At 44.4% G+C, this 18,253-nt stretch overlaps 1 protein-coding gene across 1 annotated transcript in view; it reads left to right on the top strand.

Annotated features, from left to right (window-relative positions):
* The first annotated feature begins 1,642 nt into the window (after positions 1-1,642).
* Positions 1,643-18,253, top strand: part of CCDC38 (coiled-coil domain containing 38) — a 41,846-nt gene continuing 25,235 nt past the window's right edge. Inside the window, exons 1-10 of the mRNA XM_074983981.1 lie at positions 1,643-1,709; positions 2,015-2,109; positions 7,279-7,453; positions 8,380-8,447; positions 9,420-9,583; positions 9,674-9,754; positions 12,445-12,704; positions 13,858-13,983; positions 16,805-16,916; positions 18,137-18,200. Of these exons, the coding sequence (XP_074840082.1) occupies positions 1,643-1,709; positions 2,015-2,109; positions 7,279-7,453; positions 8,380-8,447; positions 9,420-9,583; positions 9,674-9,754; positions 12,445-12,704; positions 13,858-13,983; positions 16,805-16,916; positions 18,137-18,200 (1,212 nt within the window). The remainder of the gene's footprint in view (positions 1,710-2,014; positions 2,110-7,278; positions 7,454-8,379; positions 8,448-9,419; positions 9,584-9,673; positions 9,755-12,444; positions 12,705-13,857; positions 13,984-16,804; positions 16,917-18,136; positions 18,201-18,253) is intronic.

The raw sequence follows: 18,253 nt of genomic DNA on the forward strand, positions 1-18,253 counted from the left end.
CTGCAGTGAGGACAGGGACCAGTGTCGACAGCTGCAAAATCAATTTTAGGTACACAACTGGCATACCTAAAATTGAATAGCAGCCATCAACATTACTGGTAAGTGTAGACATAACCTGGATCAGACAGGTGCCTGCCCACACACACATGACTGGAGGGGGCACAGCTGCTCCTGCCAGCCCTCTGACTTTTAACCCAGTGGTTAGAAAATTCGCCTGTGATGTGAGCGACCCAGATTCAATTGTTTTGTCTCTCTGATGAGGAGGAAGGATGGAAAATCTGTTTCCCACATCTCAGGAGAGGGACAATCCATGGAGTTAAGGGATATGCTGAAGGGGGCACCCTAAATCTCTCCTGTAGAAGCTCTTCCACTGTAAATTACAAAATTAACGGGTCATTGGACCAAAGAGAGTGAGACTAACTTTGTAGCCTAGTGGTTAGGGCACCTACATGGGTAGGGTGACCAACTGTCCTATACTGGGTGGGACGGTCCCATGTTTGGGACACCAAAAAGACGTCCCTACTTATTTTTTAAAAGGGGCAAATTGTCCAAAATTTAGGCCCTAAGGTGTTAGGGGTGGGGGCGTGAGCGGCTGCGGCCGTTGCTTTCCCAGAGCTGGGGGGAGCGGGGCGCCAGCTCCCTGGGGCTTGGTGGGGCCAGGAGGAGCTGCCCTTCCCCATATCTCCCTGTCCCATATTTAGGACAGGGAGTTATGGTTGCCCTATACGTGGGAGACCCATGGAAGACCATGTTGCTTCAGTGGCTCTGTTTATCTGGGGAAACTGCTTCCTCTAGATCTTAAGGCATGGGAAACCTGGTTGCCCCACCCCCTTAAATCCTTTCTTCCCCTCAAGCAGAGGGGAGAATTGAATCTGGGTCTCCTCCACCCTGGTAGAGTTCTCTAACCACTGAGCCAAAGGTTAGAGAGTGGGTGACAGCACTGTCACCTCCTCCTCTGGCTGGAATTTGAATGTGACCCAAGGCAGTAGGCAGCACGTGAGCACTCCTGCCAGGTTAGGCTCCCCACGCAAGACAAGTGGGTGAATGTGCTTAGTGAATCACTCTGGGGCTTAGGCAGGAGCCAGGCACCTGCACACCTGGAATGAGGCCACAGTGCTCACGCTCAAGAGACAGAAACATTGATATGAAGTGAGGTTAGGTCCTTGCATGGTTTGGCAGGTGTTTTGTGAATCACAGTGGATTCTAACCTGGGCTTTAGGAAGCTGTGTAACTTTGCGAATCCCACCCTATGCACCCGCCCTGTTCCAGGAGTTCTCATGCACTTTGTGGCAGGCCCAGGTGACGCTTCTTTAGACATCAAAACAGAAATAGAGGAGAGAGCCTACAGTGGCATGCACTGATACAGTTGCTTCAATTGGTCCATGGATATTTTGGTCCTGCATGCAACAACCCTCCATACTGTGCTCACAGACAACTTGCACGTACGCTTGTGTATACGTATAATACACAAACCATTATTTAGGCCTGTGAGCATTTAATTATGTGCTTTACTACTCAATCTGTCTGTGCATAGACCAAAAGACAAGCTGGGCTCAAGCATTTATCAGTTTCTATAGTCTAATGCTAGTGCTCCCCCTTTCCCATTTTGTCTATTTCAGCTGTTCCAGAAGGAATTTCAGAAATGGCATCAGTAGACTTATTTCTACCATCCCAGTCCCAGACTCCTGCACTTCAGAGTGTTAACTTTGGTAAAAAATGTTTTAATTAAAAATAAATTTAAAGCCCACCATACATGAGTTCTTTGTAATGCTTAGAAACTGTGAGAGGGGGTTTGTTATACTCTAAGGGTGACAGTCACTGTACAGTACTTCTAAATTACATATACATGAGAAAGTAGAGTGAAGGGTGAAAAAGGAGTGCACACTTTAATTCCCTGAGTTTGGGGGCTTTGAATCATAAGCCCATTGTTCTACTAAAATAGGTTTTTGGACTGAATTTTACATGGTGGTGTTAGAAGTATCAGAACATAATTTTTCTCTTTTCATGTTTACAGACTATGACATTGATAATCAAAAGAAGACTCCCTTTACAATAGTGGACTGCAAACCATTCCTTTACAGAGATATTGAATGTAGGGCCAAAGAAAAGGTATGTGTTTGTGTCAGTTTTAATTATCGGATCCCATGCTAAGCCTACATATGTTGTTAATTTACTGTACTTACCCCATAACTGTCATGTTTATCAGGTTGTGGGAGGGGAAGGAACTCATTTCACCAAACAAACCAAAGTGGTGAAAAGTCTGCTGATAAATAAACTCTCCCACCCAATTGGGGATAATGTGAGAGAAAAACAGTTTAATATAACAACTTTTGGGGTGGTAAGTACTGCATTTTAAATTTCTTTGGTGATGCTGGATGTGTATATGGTTTCAGAGGACATGCTTTCCACAGAGTGGAAAAATCGGGCTGCCCCAGATATAGTTATCCAGTAGCCATATCTTGAGAACGTTCAGCCTAGGAGGTGAAGTATGGCCTAGTGGGTAAGGCACAGAAGTATGTTGGGGGATGTTCAAGTTTTATTAGACTGTGCCATAAACTCTCTGTGTGACTGAGCAAGTCACGTAATAGCTCTGGTGTTTTGGTTTTCTCATCTGTAAAATGGGGTTCATACCCCTTTCTTCCCATAGAGATTTGTTTTATGGCTTAATTTATTAATATCTGCAAAAGGGATCTGAAGTGCACTCATTGAGGAGGAGACTATAGGAGTCCTGAGAATTGATTTTTGTGAGTGAGTTATGTTGAATGGCACATTTAAGCTAGCGTCCTAACTACAGAGATATTGAGGGTGACTGGCACATCAGGGCTGCCCACAGCCATTAGGCTTATACCAGTTTAGAAACTTCATTGATTAAGTAAACTGGCTTCTAAAATTTCTGTAAGCACTGCAGAGAACAAAAACAAATTTGTATTACACTCTTGCACTTAACATTCGTTCAGACCAGTTGGGTTTTGTGCATAACCATTTTCCGAGTGTACAATATTTTTGTCATAACTTCACAAAAGTTAAAAGGATGGAACTCTGTGCCACCTTCCTGCTGTACACAGAAACATTGCATGCCTTTGAGCCAGGAGATTAAAAAATGCAATTCTCCCTCCGGCCAGCACACCAGAGCCAAGTTGTCCTGTTCAATTTTTTTGTAACTCTCTTAGCTCCTTACTGATTTAGATCCCAGTTCAGCCAGGAATGTAAGCATGTGCCTAACTTTAAACATGTGAATAGTCATAAGAACATATGAATGACCATCTTGGACTAGACCTACTCTACTTAGCCCAGTGTTCTGTCTGCTGACAGTGGCCAATGCCATGTGCCCCAGAGGGAATGAACAGAACAGGTGATCATCAAGTGGTCCATCCCCTGTCAGCCGTTCCCAGCTTCTGGCAAACATGGGCTAGGGACACTTCAGCGCATGGTTTTTCACAGAGGTGGGCAAGTTTTTGGCCTGAAGACTACATCTCCATATGGAAATTATATGGCAGGCCATGAATGCTCATGAAATTGGGGGGTGGGGTATAGGAGGGGGTGAATGGGGGTTGGGGGAATGGGGCTCAAGAGATGGGTCTGGAAATGAGGAACTGGGGAGTGGGCAGGTGCTCTCGGCCTGAACCAACGGGTTCAGAGTGTGGGAGGGAGATCAAGGGTGGGCAGGAGGTGGAGTGTGGGGAGGGAGGTGAGGGCTCTGGCTGTGGGTGCAGGCTCTCATATGGGGCTGGGGATGATGAATTGGAGTGCAGGAGGGTGCTCCAGGCTGAGACCAAGGAGTTTGGAAGGTGGAGGGTGATCAAGGGTTGGGGTGTGCTGGGGTGCAATGTACAGACTGGAAGGAAATTTGGGTTTGGGAGGGGGTGCAGCATCAGGCTCTCGGTCAGAGTTTGACTGTGGGGTGTGGGTTCTAGGCTGGGGCAGAGGATTGGAGTGAGGGAGGGGGCCAGAGAGTCTCCGTGTGCTGCTGCCTGCAGGCACTGCCCCTACAGCTTCCCCTGACCACTGTTCCTGGCCAATGGGAGCCACAGAGTTGGTGCTCTGGGCAGAGGGCAGTGGAGATCCCTCTGCCCTCCCCATCTGTTGGGGCCACAGGGACAGTACTGCCTGCTTCTGGGATCAGGGCAGAGTGAAGTCAGGTAAGGGAGCCTACTTCTGTTTTGTTGCTGTGCTGGACTGCTAGCACCCAAAGTCTCCCACTTTGGTCAAGGTAGCCTGTGGGAGGTAGGGCATGATTCTGGGAGACTCCTGGTGAAGGCGGAAGAATTAGCAACCTGACGCACAGAGCTGGGGGCTCAGTGGTGTAGGCTCTGGGTGGCGTTTACTTCAAGCAGCTCCTGGAAACAGCAGCATGTCCTCCTTCTGGCTCCTACATGGAGGTCAGGCCAGGTACCTCTGAGCACTGCCCTGTCTGCAGACACCACCCCTGCAGTTCCCATTGGTCAGAGTTGCTGGCCTGTGTGAATTGTGGAGTCAGTGCCCTGTAGAGGGCAGCACACAGAGCCTCGTACAGGGCAGCACACAGAGCCCCCGGCCGTTCCTATGCATAGGAGCCGACGGGGGGACGTGCGGGCACATCCCCAGTCCCACTCCCCAGTGGGAGCTTGAGGGCTGTGCTAAAACATCAGATGGTCCAGTTGCAGCCCGTGGGTGACTGTTCACCCAGCCCCATGTTGCCTGTGTCAGGGCATTCTACACTGCCTCACAGTTTGGACTGATGGGGCACAAATAGCAGAGTGCACTGAAGTGCTGCACTGTAACACTTCTTTGTGGGCCCTAAAGGGGCAAACTTCCTGCACTGATGGGAAGTCAGGCTTATAAATTTATATTTCTAGTGTCCACACAGGTAAGTTACAGTTGAACACTTCATTGTGCACGCTGCTGTTCACACCCTAGAATTCAACCTGTGGGGCAGTGTAGATGTGCCCTCAGTGAAATCAATGGGAGTGCTTATGTGCTTAAATATCTTGTGGAATCAGGGCTTTTGTGATGTCCTGACAGCCAGTGGTTTGTCCATCATAGAAGTATAGTTCACGGTCTTAAATTCCCAGAGACAGCTGATGCTTTAGTAGCTTTTCAGTTAGGCTTTATCACCTCTGATGGCTGTTCTTGGCTTCAAAGGATTAAAAAATCCCAATCGAAAAAGCCAACCTTAAATAGGTAACAGAGAAAACAAAGACACACACAAATACACCTCTTGTTTTACTGTATATTAGCTATATGCCTTTCTATATCAAAGGTCACATGACTTGTTAGGTGTGCATACTACATAATAGCAATGAAGGGTCCTGTGGCACTTTATAGACTAACAGAAAAGTTTTGAGCATGAGCTTTCGTGAGCTCGGACTCACTTCATCAGATGCTGGTCTTGGAAATCTGCAGGGCCAGGTATAAATAAGGCAGAGCAAGGGTAGGGATAACAAGGTTAGCTCAGTCAGCAAGGGTGAGGCTTACTACCAGCAGTTGATCTGGAGGTGTGAACACCAAGGGAGGGGAAGCTGCTTTTGTATTTAGCCAGCCATTCGCAGTCTTTGTTTAAGCCTGAGCTGAGGGCGTTGAATTTGCAGATGAATTGTAGGTCAGAAATTTCTCTTTGGAGTCTGGTCCTGAAATTTCTTTGCTGTAGGATAGCTACTTTTAAGTCTGCTACTGTGTGGCCTGGGAGTTTGAAGTGCTCTCCTACGGATTTTGTATATTGCCATTTCTAATATCTGATTTGTGTGCTTTTATTCTTTTACGTAGAGACTGTCCAGTTTGTCCGATGTATATAGCAGAGGGGCATTGCTGGCACATGATGGCATAAATTATATTGGTAGATGTGCAGCTGAATGAACCCACGATGGTGCGGCTGATCTGGTTAGGTCCTGTAAGATATAACCGCATTTGCTCCAACCCCTCTGACAGAGACAAACACCTACAGGATCTCTACCAAGCATTCTTGAAACTGCAATACCCACCTGAGGAAAAGAAAAAACAGATCAACAGAGCCAGACGTGTGCCACGAAGCCTCTTACTACAGGACAAGCCCAAGAGAGAAACCAACAGAACACCACTAGCCATCACCTACAGTCCTCAGCTAAAACCTCCACAGCGTATCATCAGGGATTTACAACCCATCCTGGACAATGATCCCCCACTTTCACAGGCCTTGGGAGGCAGACCAGGCCTTGCCCACAGACAACCTGAAAACCTGAAGCAAATCCTAACCAGCAGCTATACACCGCACCACAGTCACTCTAACTCAGGGACTCATCCATGCAACAAATCTCGTTGCCAGCTCTGCCCACATATCTATGCCAGCAACACCATTACAGGACCTAACCAGATCAGCCACACCAAAGTGGATTCATTCAGCTGCACATCTACCAATATAATTTATGCCATCATGTGCCAGCAATGCCCCTGTGCTATATACATCGGACAAACTGGACAGTCTCTACGTAAAAGAATAAACGCACACAAATCAGATATTAGAAATGGCAATATACAAAATCCGTAGGAGAGCACTTCAATCTCCCAGGCCACACAGTGGCAGACTTAAAAGTAGCTATCCTACAGCAAAGAAATTTCAGGATCAGATTCCAAAGAGAAGTTTCTGAGCTACAATTCATCTGCAAATTTGATGCCCTCAGCTCAGGCTTAAACAAAGACTGAGAATGGCTGGCTAAATACAGAAGCGGCTTCCCCTCCCTTGGTGTTCACACCTCCAGATCAACTGCTGGTAGTAAACCTCACCCTTGCTGACTGAGCTAACCTTGTTATCCCCATCCTTGCTCTGGCTTATTTATACCTGGCCCTGCAGATTTCCAAGACCAGCATCTGATGAAGTGAGTCTGTGCTCATGAAAGCTCATGCTCAAAACTTTTCTGTTAGTCTATAAAGTGCCACAGGACCCTTTGTTGCTGTTACAGAGCCAGACTAACACGGCTACCCCTCCGATACATACTACATAATGTACTGTAGGGCATTATCCTGCACTGGAGAAAAAATCTACCTAGTTCTTCATCTCTAATTTCCAAGTTTCTATCTAATAATTCATAAATTTAAATATATAAAAGCTTATTCTTTTTTGACTTTTATGCAAGGTGAAGTTAAATGCACACATAAATATTTATTGGACTTGACAATAAATGGAATATGGATGGCAGGATAGGGCCCTGAATTACTATGTATACAGTGCCATGCAAGTAGTGTATTTTACCAAAACATGGGTCCCTATACTCGAAAAGCTCATAGTGTCATTAATAAACACACTAATATGAAAATCTGTACATGCAGGATAAAATAGCTCAACGGAACTTGAAGGTCCATGAAAAAAGCACATTTTCATCACGAGCAAAGTCTCGAGAATCTGTGAAAAAGCTGGATTCAGTCATTGAAAGAGAGACCCGGACTACAATAGATAAAGGATACACTACATCTGGTCCCAACTGGGCTCTTACTTTTGCAAAATGTGAGTATGCATTAGCTTTACATTTTGCTATACACATGTCAGAGCTGCTCACCTGGGCATAGATTTTCAACTGTCGTACACCTAACATCTGTCATTTAGGATCAGATTTTGTAACTGGATTTCTTAGCTGGACCCCTGCACCCGCATAGAATCCTGCTCATTTCCATGGGGCTGCATATAGGCACAGGGATTTGGTGTAGGACCTGACTGCTGGTAGTGCAAGTCAATTTTCAGGATTCTGGACAAGGATTTAGACCTGCTCTGGCATTTTGCAAAGGCTTGTGATAAACCATCACTTTCATTTGCTCTCTGTCTCACCACCACCACCATGGTGTGTTACAAATACCCTGGTGGCCAGACTTTTCTTGTTGTGCCCCTCCTTACCTTACCAGTAATGGAATCTGTTTGTGCCTCCCTTCCATGACTGCACAGCTAAGGCTTCCTCTGCTGAGGAGCTAGGGCAGGGGGCAGAACTGGGGTTAGGGCAGAAGCTGAAGCTAGGGCTGTCCTGCTGGAAGAGAGGGATTGAGGGCAGAGCTGGGATGGGGCGGAGCAACAGGCAGAATTGTTCTAGGTGGCACTCCCTTCCCAACCCATTTGGAGACTGACCTGCGTCCCCCTCCCACACACCTCCCCAAATGGTCCTCTCTGTTCCCTAGGGGGACATAGTCTACAGTGTGAGGACCACTGTTCTAAGAATTTAGTCTTCTGTGATATGCTGTTTTCAAAATTAGAGCATTAGGAGGGCTAGTCAGTTTCTTTATTTGAAATCAATGCCAGTAAGCCATATGTTTTTTGCTTACCAGACTAAATAAGATACAAACACACATAAGAAATCTCTGAATGCAAATGTAATTTGTGGGAACTTATGGAGGACTAATAGTAACACCAGAGTAATAGTAACAACATTTAAATTTTCTTAAAAGGTTGCCAAAGTGACAAACAGACTCTAACAGAGTATATCAAGGAACAGAAGGAGTTGTTTCTGCTGCAGGTACCATAGAATATTGTTCTTAACGGCTGGTGTTTGCTGAAGAATGTGTAAAGTAAAATAAAAATAGTGCAAGTAATTAGCTCAGAATATTTCTGTTTATCTCTAAGTCTCACTGTTTGTCATTCAAAAATTACCCCTGGATCCAAGCTTCTACACAAGTCTGCAGTTTTAATCCTACAAACACAGTAAGATTTTCAATGTCATCTCAGTCACTGGAACTATTCATGTGAGTAAAACTTAATCACATACTGAAGTATGTAAAGGATGTGGCCCTGACCTTAGTAAAAAAGATTGAGTAAGGCTCACATTCATAATTATAAAAGATTTTGGTTGGGTTGCTTTCCCTCCATAATTATCGATTCAATGATTTGTCAGACCTTGCTTGGAAGTTTTACCAAACTGGTACCACTGGAGAAAAAAATTCTCAGTATTCGAAGAACAGCAGACACACCACAGACCATGATGGTGTAGTTTTGTCCATATCATTCACTTTTAACATATTCAAGCTGCATGCCTCCGGTAGCACTGCAACTCTGCGTTCCAAGTTGGGGAGCAACACAGAGTCATTTTGCCATCTCTGTACTGTCGGGGAAACTCATTTACACTGGGGGTAGTAAATGGGGAAAGCTCTGGTGCGTTGAAAGTCTCATTTTGGTGCCAAAACAGCGTAAAAGGGCCTTAGGACAATGGAGAATCAGGCTTGGTACGGGTAGCATGGGTGAAAAATGTAACTATGGGATTCTTGATTTTGTATTTCTTGACACTGTTGAAATTTTTATACTCGGCATTGAAATAATATATTTTGGACATTAGTTCATGCTGTATATCCTAGTTTGAGTCAGGGTCGGTATATCTGTCTCCTGAAAGCATATCTTGCTGAGTTTATATTGCTTCCTGACATAATAAAATACAAATGCAAAATACAAGAGGATAGCATTTTGTACGTATTTCCCCACTCCTTTGTTTTCCTAGTATGCAGTAAGAGAAAAAAAACAAACTATAAAGAAGCTGGAGAGATTAGCAGCACAAAAAGAGAAAGAGGCCAGCTCTGCTGAAGCAAAGTTAGAAGAAGATACCATTGCGTTTGAGGAATTTCTGAAAGAAAATGACCAACGTTCTGCAGATGCACTTAAAATGTTAGAATCTCTATTACAGTTATTGTTTATATAGTGATCTGCCAAAACCAAACCTATACATCTCTGTAACATTTCCGTGTTACTTTTTAGTGCAGCTGAAGAAACAAAATCCAAAATGGAGGTGGTGGCGGATGTGAAGTCTGCTATTAATGAGCTCTTCACTCTTAAAAGGTGAGACTTTACTGTTACAATGCGCACCTTTTCCTGGTAACAGTGATGCAGGTTCTCCCCCTCTTCTGAAGAACACTTTGGTGGGAAGCTAATCTTTGAGGTTCACTCCCAGCCATGTTGAGCTGTTGTGCAGCTCTCTAGTTTGGGCCTGTCCCCCACACCCGTTGATTCACCACACAGTGAGATAAGTATGGCAGACAGCATCACAGACCCACCTGCTTTACAGCAGGGCACACACCATGATACTCTTCCTTCATTCTGAGAGACTGCGTTCCTTTCACCCAATACCCAAACATAACAGCGGGAACCAGAGGGGGACTGGGCAACTGCAGCTGCAGGCCAGTAGGCCTGCACAAAAGCAGTAGGCAGTTCCAGGACTTGTCCTCGTCAGATCTGTGAGGGGTGATGGTACTCCCTTTCACCCCAATCTCAGGTGCTTCTTGCCATGATGGACTTCTCGGGGTGGGTTAGTTTTTCTTTGTGTGAACTCTGTGTGTGTGCATGTGTAGGTATGTATATACAAGGATAAAAATAGAATCATAGGGTTGGAAGAGACCTCAGGAGGTCAAGTCCAACCCCCTGCTCAAAGCAGGACCAATCCAACTAAATAATCCCAGCCAGGGCTTTGTCAAGTCAGGACTTCAGACCTTTTAGGGATGGAGATTCCACCACCACTGTAGGTAACCTATTCCAGTGTTTCACCACCCTCATATAGAAATAGTTTTCCCTAATATCCTATCAAGACCTTCCCCCACTGGAACTTGAGACCATTGCTCCTCATTCTGTCGTTTGTCATGACTGACAACAGCCTCTCTCCATCCTCTTTGTAACCCCCCTTCGGGTAGTTGGAGGCTGTTCTCAAATCCTCCCTCTTCTATACTAAATAAGCCTAAATCTCTCAGCCTCTCCTCATAAGGCATGTACTTCAGGCTCCTAATAATTTTTGTTGCCCTCTGCTGGACTCTCCAGTGCGTCCGCATCCTTTTTGTAATGGGGTGCCCAGAAGTGGGTACCGTATTCTGGATGTGGCCTTAACGGTGCTGAATAAAGGGGAATAATTACTTCCCTAGGTTTGCTGGGGATGCTCCTACTAATGCAGCCGATATGCCACTAGCCTTCTTGGCTACCAGGGCACATTGTTGACTCATCTCCAGCTTCTTATCTATTGTAATGCCCAGCTCCTTTTCTGCAGAACTGCTGCTTAGCCAGTCGATTCCCAACCTGTAGTAGTGTTTGGGTTTCTTATGTCCTGAGTGCAAGACTCTGCGCATCTCCTTCTTAAACCTCATCAAATTTCTTTTGGCTCACTCTTCCAGTATGTCTAGGTCACTTGCGACACTATCCTACCCTCCAGCATATCTGCCTCTCCCCTTAGCTTAGTGTCATCTGCTAGCTTGCTGTGGGTGCAATCCATCCCCTTGCCCAGGTCATTAATGAAGATGTTGAACAAAACCAGCCTGAGTTAGAGATATACTTTTTTGGGGGTTAACTGAATCTATTAGGTAGTTCTCTAAATTCTAATAAATCGATTTCTGGAGTGTTTCTGGGAGAACGTTTGTGATGGCTTAGTGGCCAGAGTGTGAGGGTGGTGCTTAGTCATGCAGTCTCCAGCAACAGCCCAAACTTGGACCATCCCAAGTTCCTAAGGGGTTGGGGGACATCCACTCATTAAGGATAAATGCAGAGAGAGCTGGCTAGCTGAAAGCAACCTATCAGATAAGAAATTTCTCATTCACGTTCCTTAGAGCTGTCAGCTGAAAGAACTTGTTTAATGTTTCCTAGAAGAGCTGTGATCCTAATAGTTCTATGCACTTTTTTTAGTTCTGCACCCTAGTGTCTATAATAAATATGAACCCATACTTTGAAGCAACTTTCAAGTCACCTTTTAATTTAGATGTGAGAGGGTTTTTCAATAAGGCACATTTTGAAAAAATGACAGTGTAATACAGAGATGGCAAAACTCTGGCTGCGTAGCCACATGTGGCTCTTCGAAAGTTAAAATGTGGCTTCTTGCACACATGCCAACTCTGGGGCTGGAGCTAAAGCTGTCAACTTTCCAATATGCTAGGGGTGATTGCTGCCCCAGCCCTATCCCCACGCTAGCCCTTACGGTCTAGAGCCGTGGTGTCCCAACATGCTGACCACTGTGGCTGTTTGGCTAGTTGAGTGTAGCTAGTTGCCTTGAACAATAAGCATATTTTCAGAATAATATGGTTAGTTCTCTATGGCAGTAGCTACTATAGTGGTCACTGCTTCAGAACTAGTTGGACACCACAGGTCTAGATGGTACTTGGTCTTGTCATGAGTGCAGGGTACTGGACATGATGACATCTTGAGGTTCCTTCCAGGTCTGTTATTCTGTAGTTCCCCAAGTCCTGTCCCCACCTCTTAGCCTGTCACATACTCTCTCCTCCCTCCTTCTCTAGAACTTCCTGCATACTGTGAAACAGCTGATTGCAGTGGGGAGGAGGCACAAGGATTGGGAGGGAAGCTGACTGGAGGGAGGTGGAAGCTTATGGGGACTGCTGACATATTACTGTGTCTGTTTGGCAAGGTACACTGGTAAATTCTGGCTCCTCATGCTCAGGTTGGCCACCCCTGGGATTTGTGATTAGGAGAATGTCATTTTAAGTTGATATAGGTTAAACTTTACACATATATTAACAGTATGCTCTAACGTATTCTTGTAGTGAAATTGCAAATGTTGAATTCCTTCTCATGGAGAGTTTATATTATGAGGATTTTTTGATGACACTTGCTCCTAAAGAATGGCAAGAAGAGCAGAGCATAAAAAAATTGAAAGCAAGAATAGAGAAACAGAAAGAAAGAGGGAGCATACAGAGAGAAATGATTACATGTGCTTTTACCTCACAACAAGAAAAAGAACGCAAGGAAAAGAGAAGTTCATTTCCACGCCAATCACACCGGGGTTCAATTCTTTTAAAGCCAAGTATGTGTCTGAAAGTATAAAGTACAAACTATATAAGTGTGATGAGAGCTGATAATTTAAACACACAAGATGGGACATTTCCTTCAGTACAGTCTTGCCAGCTCAGTGGTTTTTTTTTCTTAATGCTCCAGCTTCTGGAATCCACAGATTGCATGAGAACTCAGCTTTCAGTTGGTTTTTTTTTTTTTTTATGAAGCTCATGTGCTCTTTAAACAATCTGAAATCAGAAAGACAAAGTAGAAGAACCCAGAATTTATTATTTAAAGAAGCCCCAATTTTTAAGCCAGTCTCATGAATTTGGGGTCCTGACTCGTGATTTTTTGAACATATAAGGTTGGCAATTCAGGCTAAATATTGTGGCTGACATAAGACCACATTAGTAAGCTCTGTCTTTTAAAGCTTTATATTTAGGTAGCTTTCTAAAGTAAATATTTATTCTTTTCTAGAAGCCTCACTTAGGCTTTGTTTATTTTCAGAGTTTAAGTAATGGTGTATGTATAATTGATTTAGTTAGAGCCGTGCAAACCTCTGTGTGGCCCTCAATTGAAACCTGTCTCGCACTGATTTCACTGAAGCTGGTAAGGAATCAGTGGAATTATGTTTAAATTACATAAAAGGTATCTGCAGAGGGATTTGCACCCATTAAATCAAACTGAAAATTCAACTTAACTATTGCAAGCTTCTTTCTCAGACAAGACCTTACTGTTATAAAACATTGTATTTCTGTTTTTTGGCCCGGTAGCAGTCAGAAGAACTTTCTTGGTTTAGGTGTACTCCAGATAAAGTTACTTTACATTGTTCTTTATTTAGATCCCATTGTGTTCTCCACTTGGTTTTATGGTGAATCAGAGCAAGCTGTCCTGTAGCACCTTAAAGACTAACACATTTATTTATTAGGTAATGAGCTTTTGTAGGTAAAACCCACAGCCTCAGAGCTGAAGAAGTGGGTCTTATTCATGAAAGCTCATTACATAATAAGTACATTAATTAGTCTTAAAGGTGCTACAGGACTGCTTGTTATTTGTCAAGCTACAGACTCACAGAGCTGCCACTCTGAGTCTAGTAAATCAGAGCATTAGCTTTGCCGCTGCTGTCAAGACACATTTCTTTGAGGAAGCCTCTTGTATTGTTACAGTTCTGCTTATATCTTTAGACAGGATCTATCCATCAAATACAGACCGGCCCTTCAGTTCCGTTGATAAAAGTGCTGGACACAGCAGGAGAGCATCGAGTATAAGTGAGAGTCTTCGCCAGAGAACAGTGGTGCATGATAACAAAGGTATGTGCTCTGTGCCCTAGAGTGGGAAGGCATTCCTCTGCACTGACGGTAATATCCGCAGGGTCCTGGCAGGTGTGTACAAGTCCTCCCCTTGGTAGGGTTGTGTCTCTGAGGAGCAGGGGCAGAGGGTGCGTAGGTGAAGCAGCCAGAGATGTGAGTGTGGACCACAAAATTAAATCAACTTATATTAGGGTGATGTAGAGCTATTATAGTAATGACCTCAGTGGTTCCTGTCCTGTGCCCCCCTCTGTCAGTGGTGCATGTCTTCACTAAAAGTGTTTTCACCAGTTAGGTGGGGCACTGTCAGCAGAAGCACCTTCCCAGGGCCGGCTAGGGATGTCCAGCTGTGAGCCTCGCGAGGGGTTCTGACAGCTCAGGATCTCAGACCTAAGGTGGAGTTGCTCAAGGTGTGAGCCCTATGTGACAGCTTGGACTGTCAGCCCCGGGGGGGCAGGGGTGGCTCAAGCTTCAAGCCCTGAGCAGGGCTGACAGCCATGAAGAAACATGCAGAACTGTCCCATCCAAGGATGGTTTAGGGTGGCTGCTCCAGCCCCATGCTTTGTGAGGCCCCCCAACGGCCACCCCAACAAGTCCTATGGGCAGGACAGCCCCTCATACTCAGGTTGGTCTGTGGGGCTCGGAGTAGCCAGGGAGATTTACCTATGGGGGTCTAGTGTGGGGTGGCAGTAGAAGTCCCCTCCCTCACTGACTGTGGTGGCAGCAGCCATAGAAAGCAAAGTGACCCAGCAGCCTGCTCTGCTCTGCCATCTTCTCCCAACCAGGTCATTTTGCTTCTCCATAGTGAAGGGAAGCAGAGTACCCTGGCCCCTGCCTGCTCTGCTCCCCAAAACACTGTGGGCTTGAGGGGAGCACAGCAGACCCAGCTGGTAGATGGGGGTGGAGAATGGCAGGCCATTGGAGTGCTTCTCTTCCTGCAGCTCCTGCTGCTGTGGTGAATGTGGAGGCCCAACCCCTGCTGTCGCCCCTCACCAGGCCAGTCACTAATCTCCCAGGTCATGTAGCTCACAGGAGTGGGCTTCGGGAAGGGGAGTAATGAGGACAGGAGGGGTGGGAAGAGATAGGGTGGAGGTAAATCAAGGGTAGGGTTTGGGGAAAGGAGTGAAGTAAGGTGAAGTGGGGCGGTGGAGCAGGGGCAGGAAGGAGCAGATTACAGGTCTAGGTTACATTGACAAAAATATGATGGCATATGTATGAGATGGGTAATTATACAAATAAACAATAGGAAATTAAAAGCTCTGTATTGCTCTGGACGATGCTCTGCTCCTTGTTTTGCAGCTTATGGCCCTAAGCCTGTCGAGACTTAAATATGCATGTAACTTTACTCCTGCAGGTAAATGGGACTGCTGCTAGTTGTAAATTAGTCGCATGTATAGCCATTTCCAAGATCAGGCAAAAGTGAACATATTAGAAAAATTAGTTTTGTGTCTTTCCATATCTAGAGAAGGAAAACTAGAATATCTATAAGGTGCCATAGGACTTCCGGTTGTTCTTGAAGATACAGACTAATTCGGCTACCTCTCTGATAGAATAATGTTAAATGTCATGAAAAATAATAATACAAAATCAGCGTAGACAGGGCTCTTTTAGAAATAAACCCCGCCTTTGAAACAGCCCTTCTTCCTAAAAAAAAAGAGGAATATGTTTTCTTTCGAAGACGGGGTTTATTTTCAAAAGAGCTCTGTCTACGCTGCTTTTTTTTTCTTTCGAAATAATCTCTTCCAAAAAGGGATTATGTAAATGACGCACACGATATGTAAAACAGTGCCTCATTTGTGTTTTCAATTTCCCTCATTTGCATTCCTCTTTTGAAAGAGGAATGCAAGTGTAGACATAGCCAGTATGTGGTCATGGGCAAATCACTTATATACCCTGTACCTCACTGTAGACATCTGTAAAATAAGTATAATGAGATTAGTGTAAACTATTATAGAATTACCTATGGATGATTGAGTTAAATATGAATGGAGGTGCTAGGCTTTGAGAAAAGAATGTGAGCCACAGCACAAAGGAAAAGTTTCTTAGTGCCTGGAGTCCAAAGCAAGGAAAACATATTACAAATTACTTTTATAAAGTAGGCAACACGTTATTCAAAAGCCTTAAAATAACATTAGTTTCATTTACAAGTTATGAAAACAGGATTTCTTTGTATTTATCTAAAATATAAGTAGAAAGAAACTGTATGCTAGTTATAGACAAAAATCCATGTCCTTAAAGCATGGAGACCACTACTGGAAGCATTCAAAGGATCGGGGTAAGAATGTACCTTAGGCTACGTCTACATGAGAAGCCTCTGTCAACCAAAGTCGTGGTTGGAAGGGATTTCCCAGCAAAACTACTGTCAACAGATTGCACCTACACATAAAAGCAGATCAAAAGAGCAATCTGCTCTGTCAACAGAGAGCAGCCAGACTGCCCAGCCCTCTAGTGACAGAATGGCTCACTGGAAGCTCTGCAAACAGGGCTGCCTGGTGAACAGGAAGCCCTGTCTATCAAAAAAGGACACCGGGGCATCTGCATGGCTGTTTTGTTGACAGAACACTGTCGAGAGAGGTGTTACACCTGACTGTGGAGAGGTAGACACTGGCGACGGATGTGCTGGTTTTGTCAACAAGCTGTCGACAAAGCACATTTGACATGTAGACACTCTGCGGGTTTTCCCAACAAAAGACCAGTTTGCTGAGAAAAGCCTCTTGTGTAGATGTAGTGTTTGTGTGTAAGTTCATGTTCCTATAGATGGATAACATAATTTCCCTGCAGATTTATTTTCAAATTTATCCTTTTGTCTTTTCACATGTTGAAGAAAATGTACGCAGGCTTTCTGGAAAACTAACAGGAGCAGACTTGGGTGAAGAAGCAAGAAGATTAAGTGAGTGCAAATCCATGCTGACTGATAAAAAAAAGACACCATTAAGGTACAGTGTCGGACAAAATCTGCTTTCTCCATCTGCCTGTATACCATAAGAAAATATACCAAGTAAGAAAGCAAATGAAAATAAGATATGCAGTTATAACAAATACCAAGTAAGGGAGTGTATCAATAATTCTCGCACCTCCACAGTGGTACTCATTTAATAGAGATACCAGTGGTCAAAGCCAACTAGATGGATCCACATTTAAGTGTTCCTCCACCCCCGGGGTCAACCTTTGTTCTGAGAATTGACCTTTGGTAGATAGAAAGATTTAACAATCGATGTGAGCAGCTTTAGACAAACACCTTAGTGACGTGTGGATGAAAGCCCAAGAGTTTATTATGATGTGCGTATTCACAGCAGGAGCAGTATGATGATTGAATGAAAATGGTGTCTGTGAATATACGGAGCCAGAGCAGTATCAGGGGAAGGTGCCTCTGATGGGACAGTGAAAATAACTTTCTTGTGACTGAAGGCTCACAGACTCCCACAGGGGTCAGAGACCAATGGAGTAGAAAGACAAGAGGACTGGGAGGAGAAAATGGAGAGCGGAGTAGGAGGGAATCAAGAACTGTAATTGAGCACCTTATAGTTAACTGCCCTTTTCATCCTCTTTTAGTTAATGTTGTTCTTTGCAGGTAGACACCTCTGTTTTGCCTGTCCATTCCACCACGTTTCTTCCCTTGCTTGTGTGCAAGAACCTACCGAAGCGCTGTCCCAATTTAAACAATAGATCTATTCACAGCAGCATGTGAGCTTTTGATATCAAAATTATTGCTTGATTTGCCGACACAGTTATTAATAGTTGTATATACCACGTAAATTTGTGAAGCACTTATACAGCAGCTATTACTGAAAAGGGCAGAAACCCTTCCTGTAGGTTCGATAGAGTCCTGAAGAATCTGTAGGTATAGGACAGTGAATTGAAATACTTTCCTTACAGGATTGGGAGTGAGAATTGCTTTGTAAAATCAAATTTAATGCTGTTGGTTAAAAGCTTCAGTTCCTCCCTTCTCTTCACTGCATGCCTTCTTGTTGAAAACTCAAGACTACTGTGCATATATAGAGAAGAAAAATGCCCTAAGTCTTCAAAAAGCTGAAAACATCTGTTGCAATGATGAGCATTCCCTTTGTACCCACTGAAGTCAGGAAGCACCTATGTGATTTGGATTTTAGGCTTAGAACAAGGAACTGAATTATTTTTTTCTTCCCTTTTATATCAGGTGGGAAAGTGAAAGTGATTGTACAATGCATGAGGATTCCTTGAAAGATTTGGACTTTGATATGGTAATGAAACTATACTTTTTGATTGAACATGTGTCAGGTGAAAAATGAGGTTT

The sequence above is a fragment of the Carettochelys insculpta genome, chromosome 1, assembly GCF_033958435.1.
Source record: "Carettochelys insculpta isolate YL-2023 chromosome 1, ASM3395843v1, whole genome shotgun sequence".
NCBI classification, from domain to species: Eukaryota; Metazoa; Chordata; order Testudines; family Carettochelyidae; genus Carettochelys; species Carettochelys insculpta.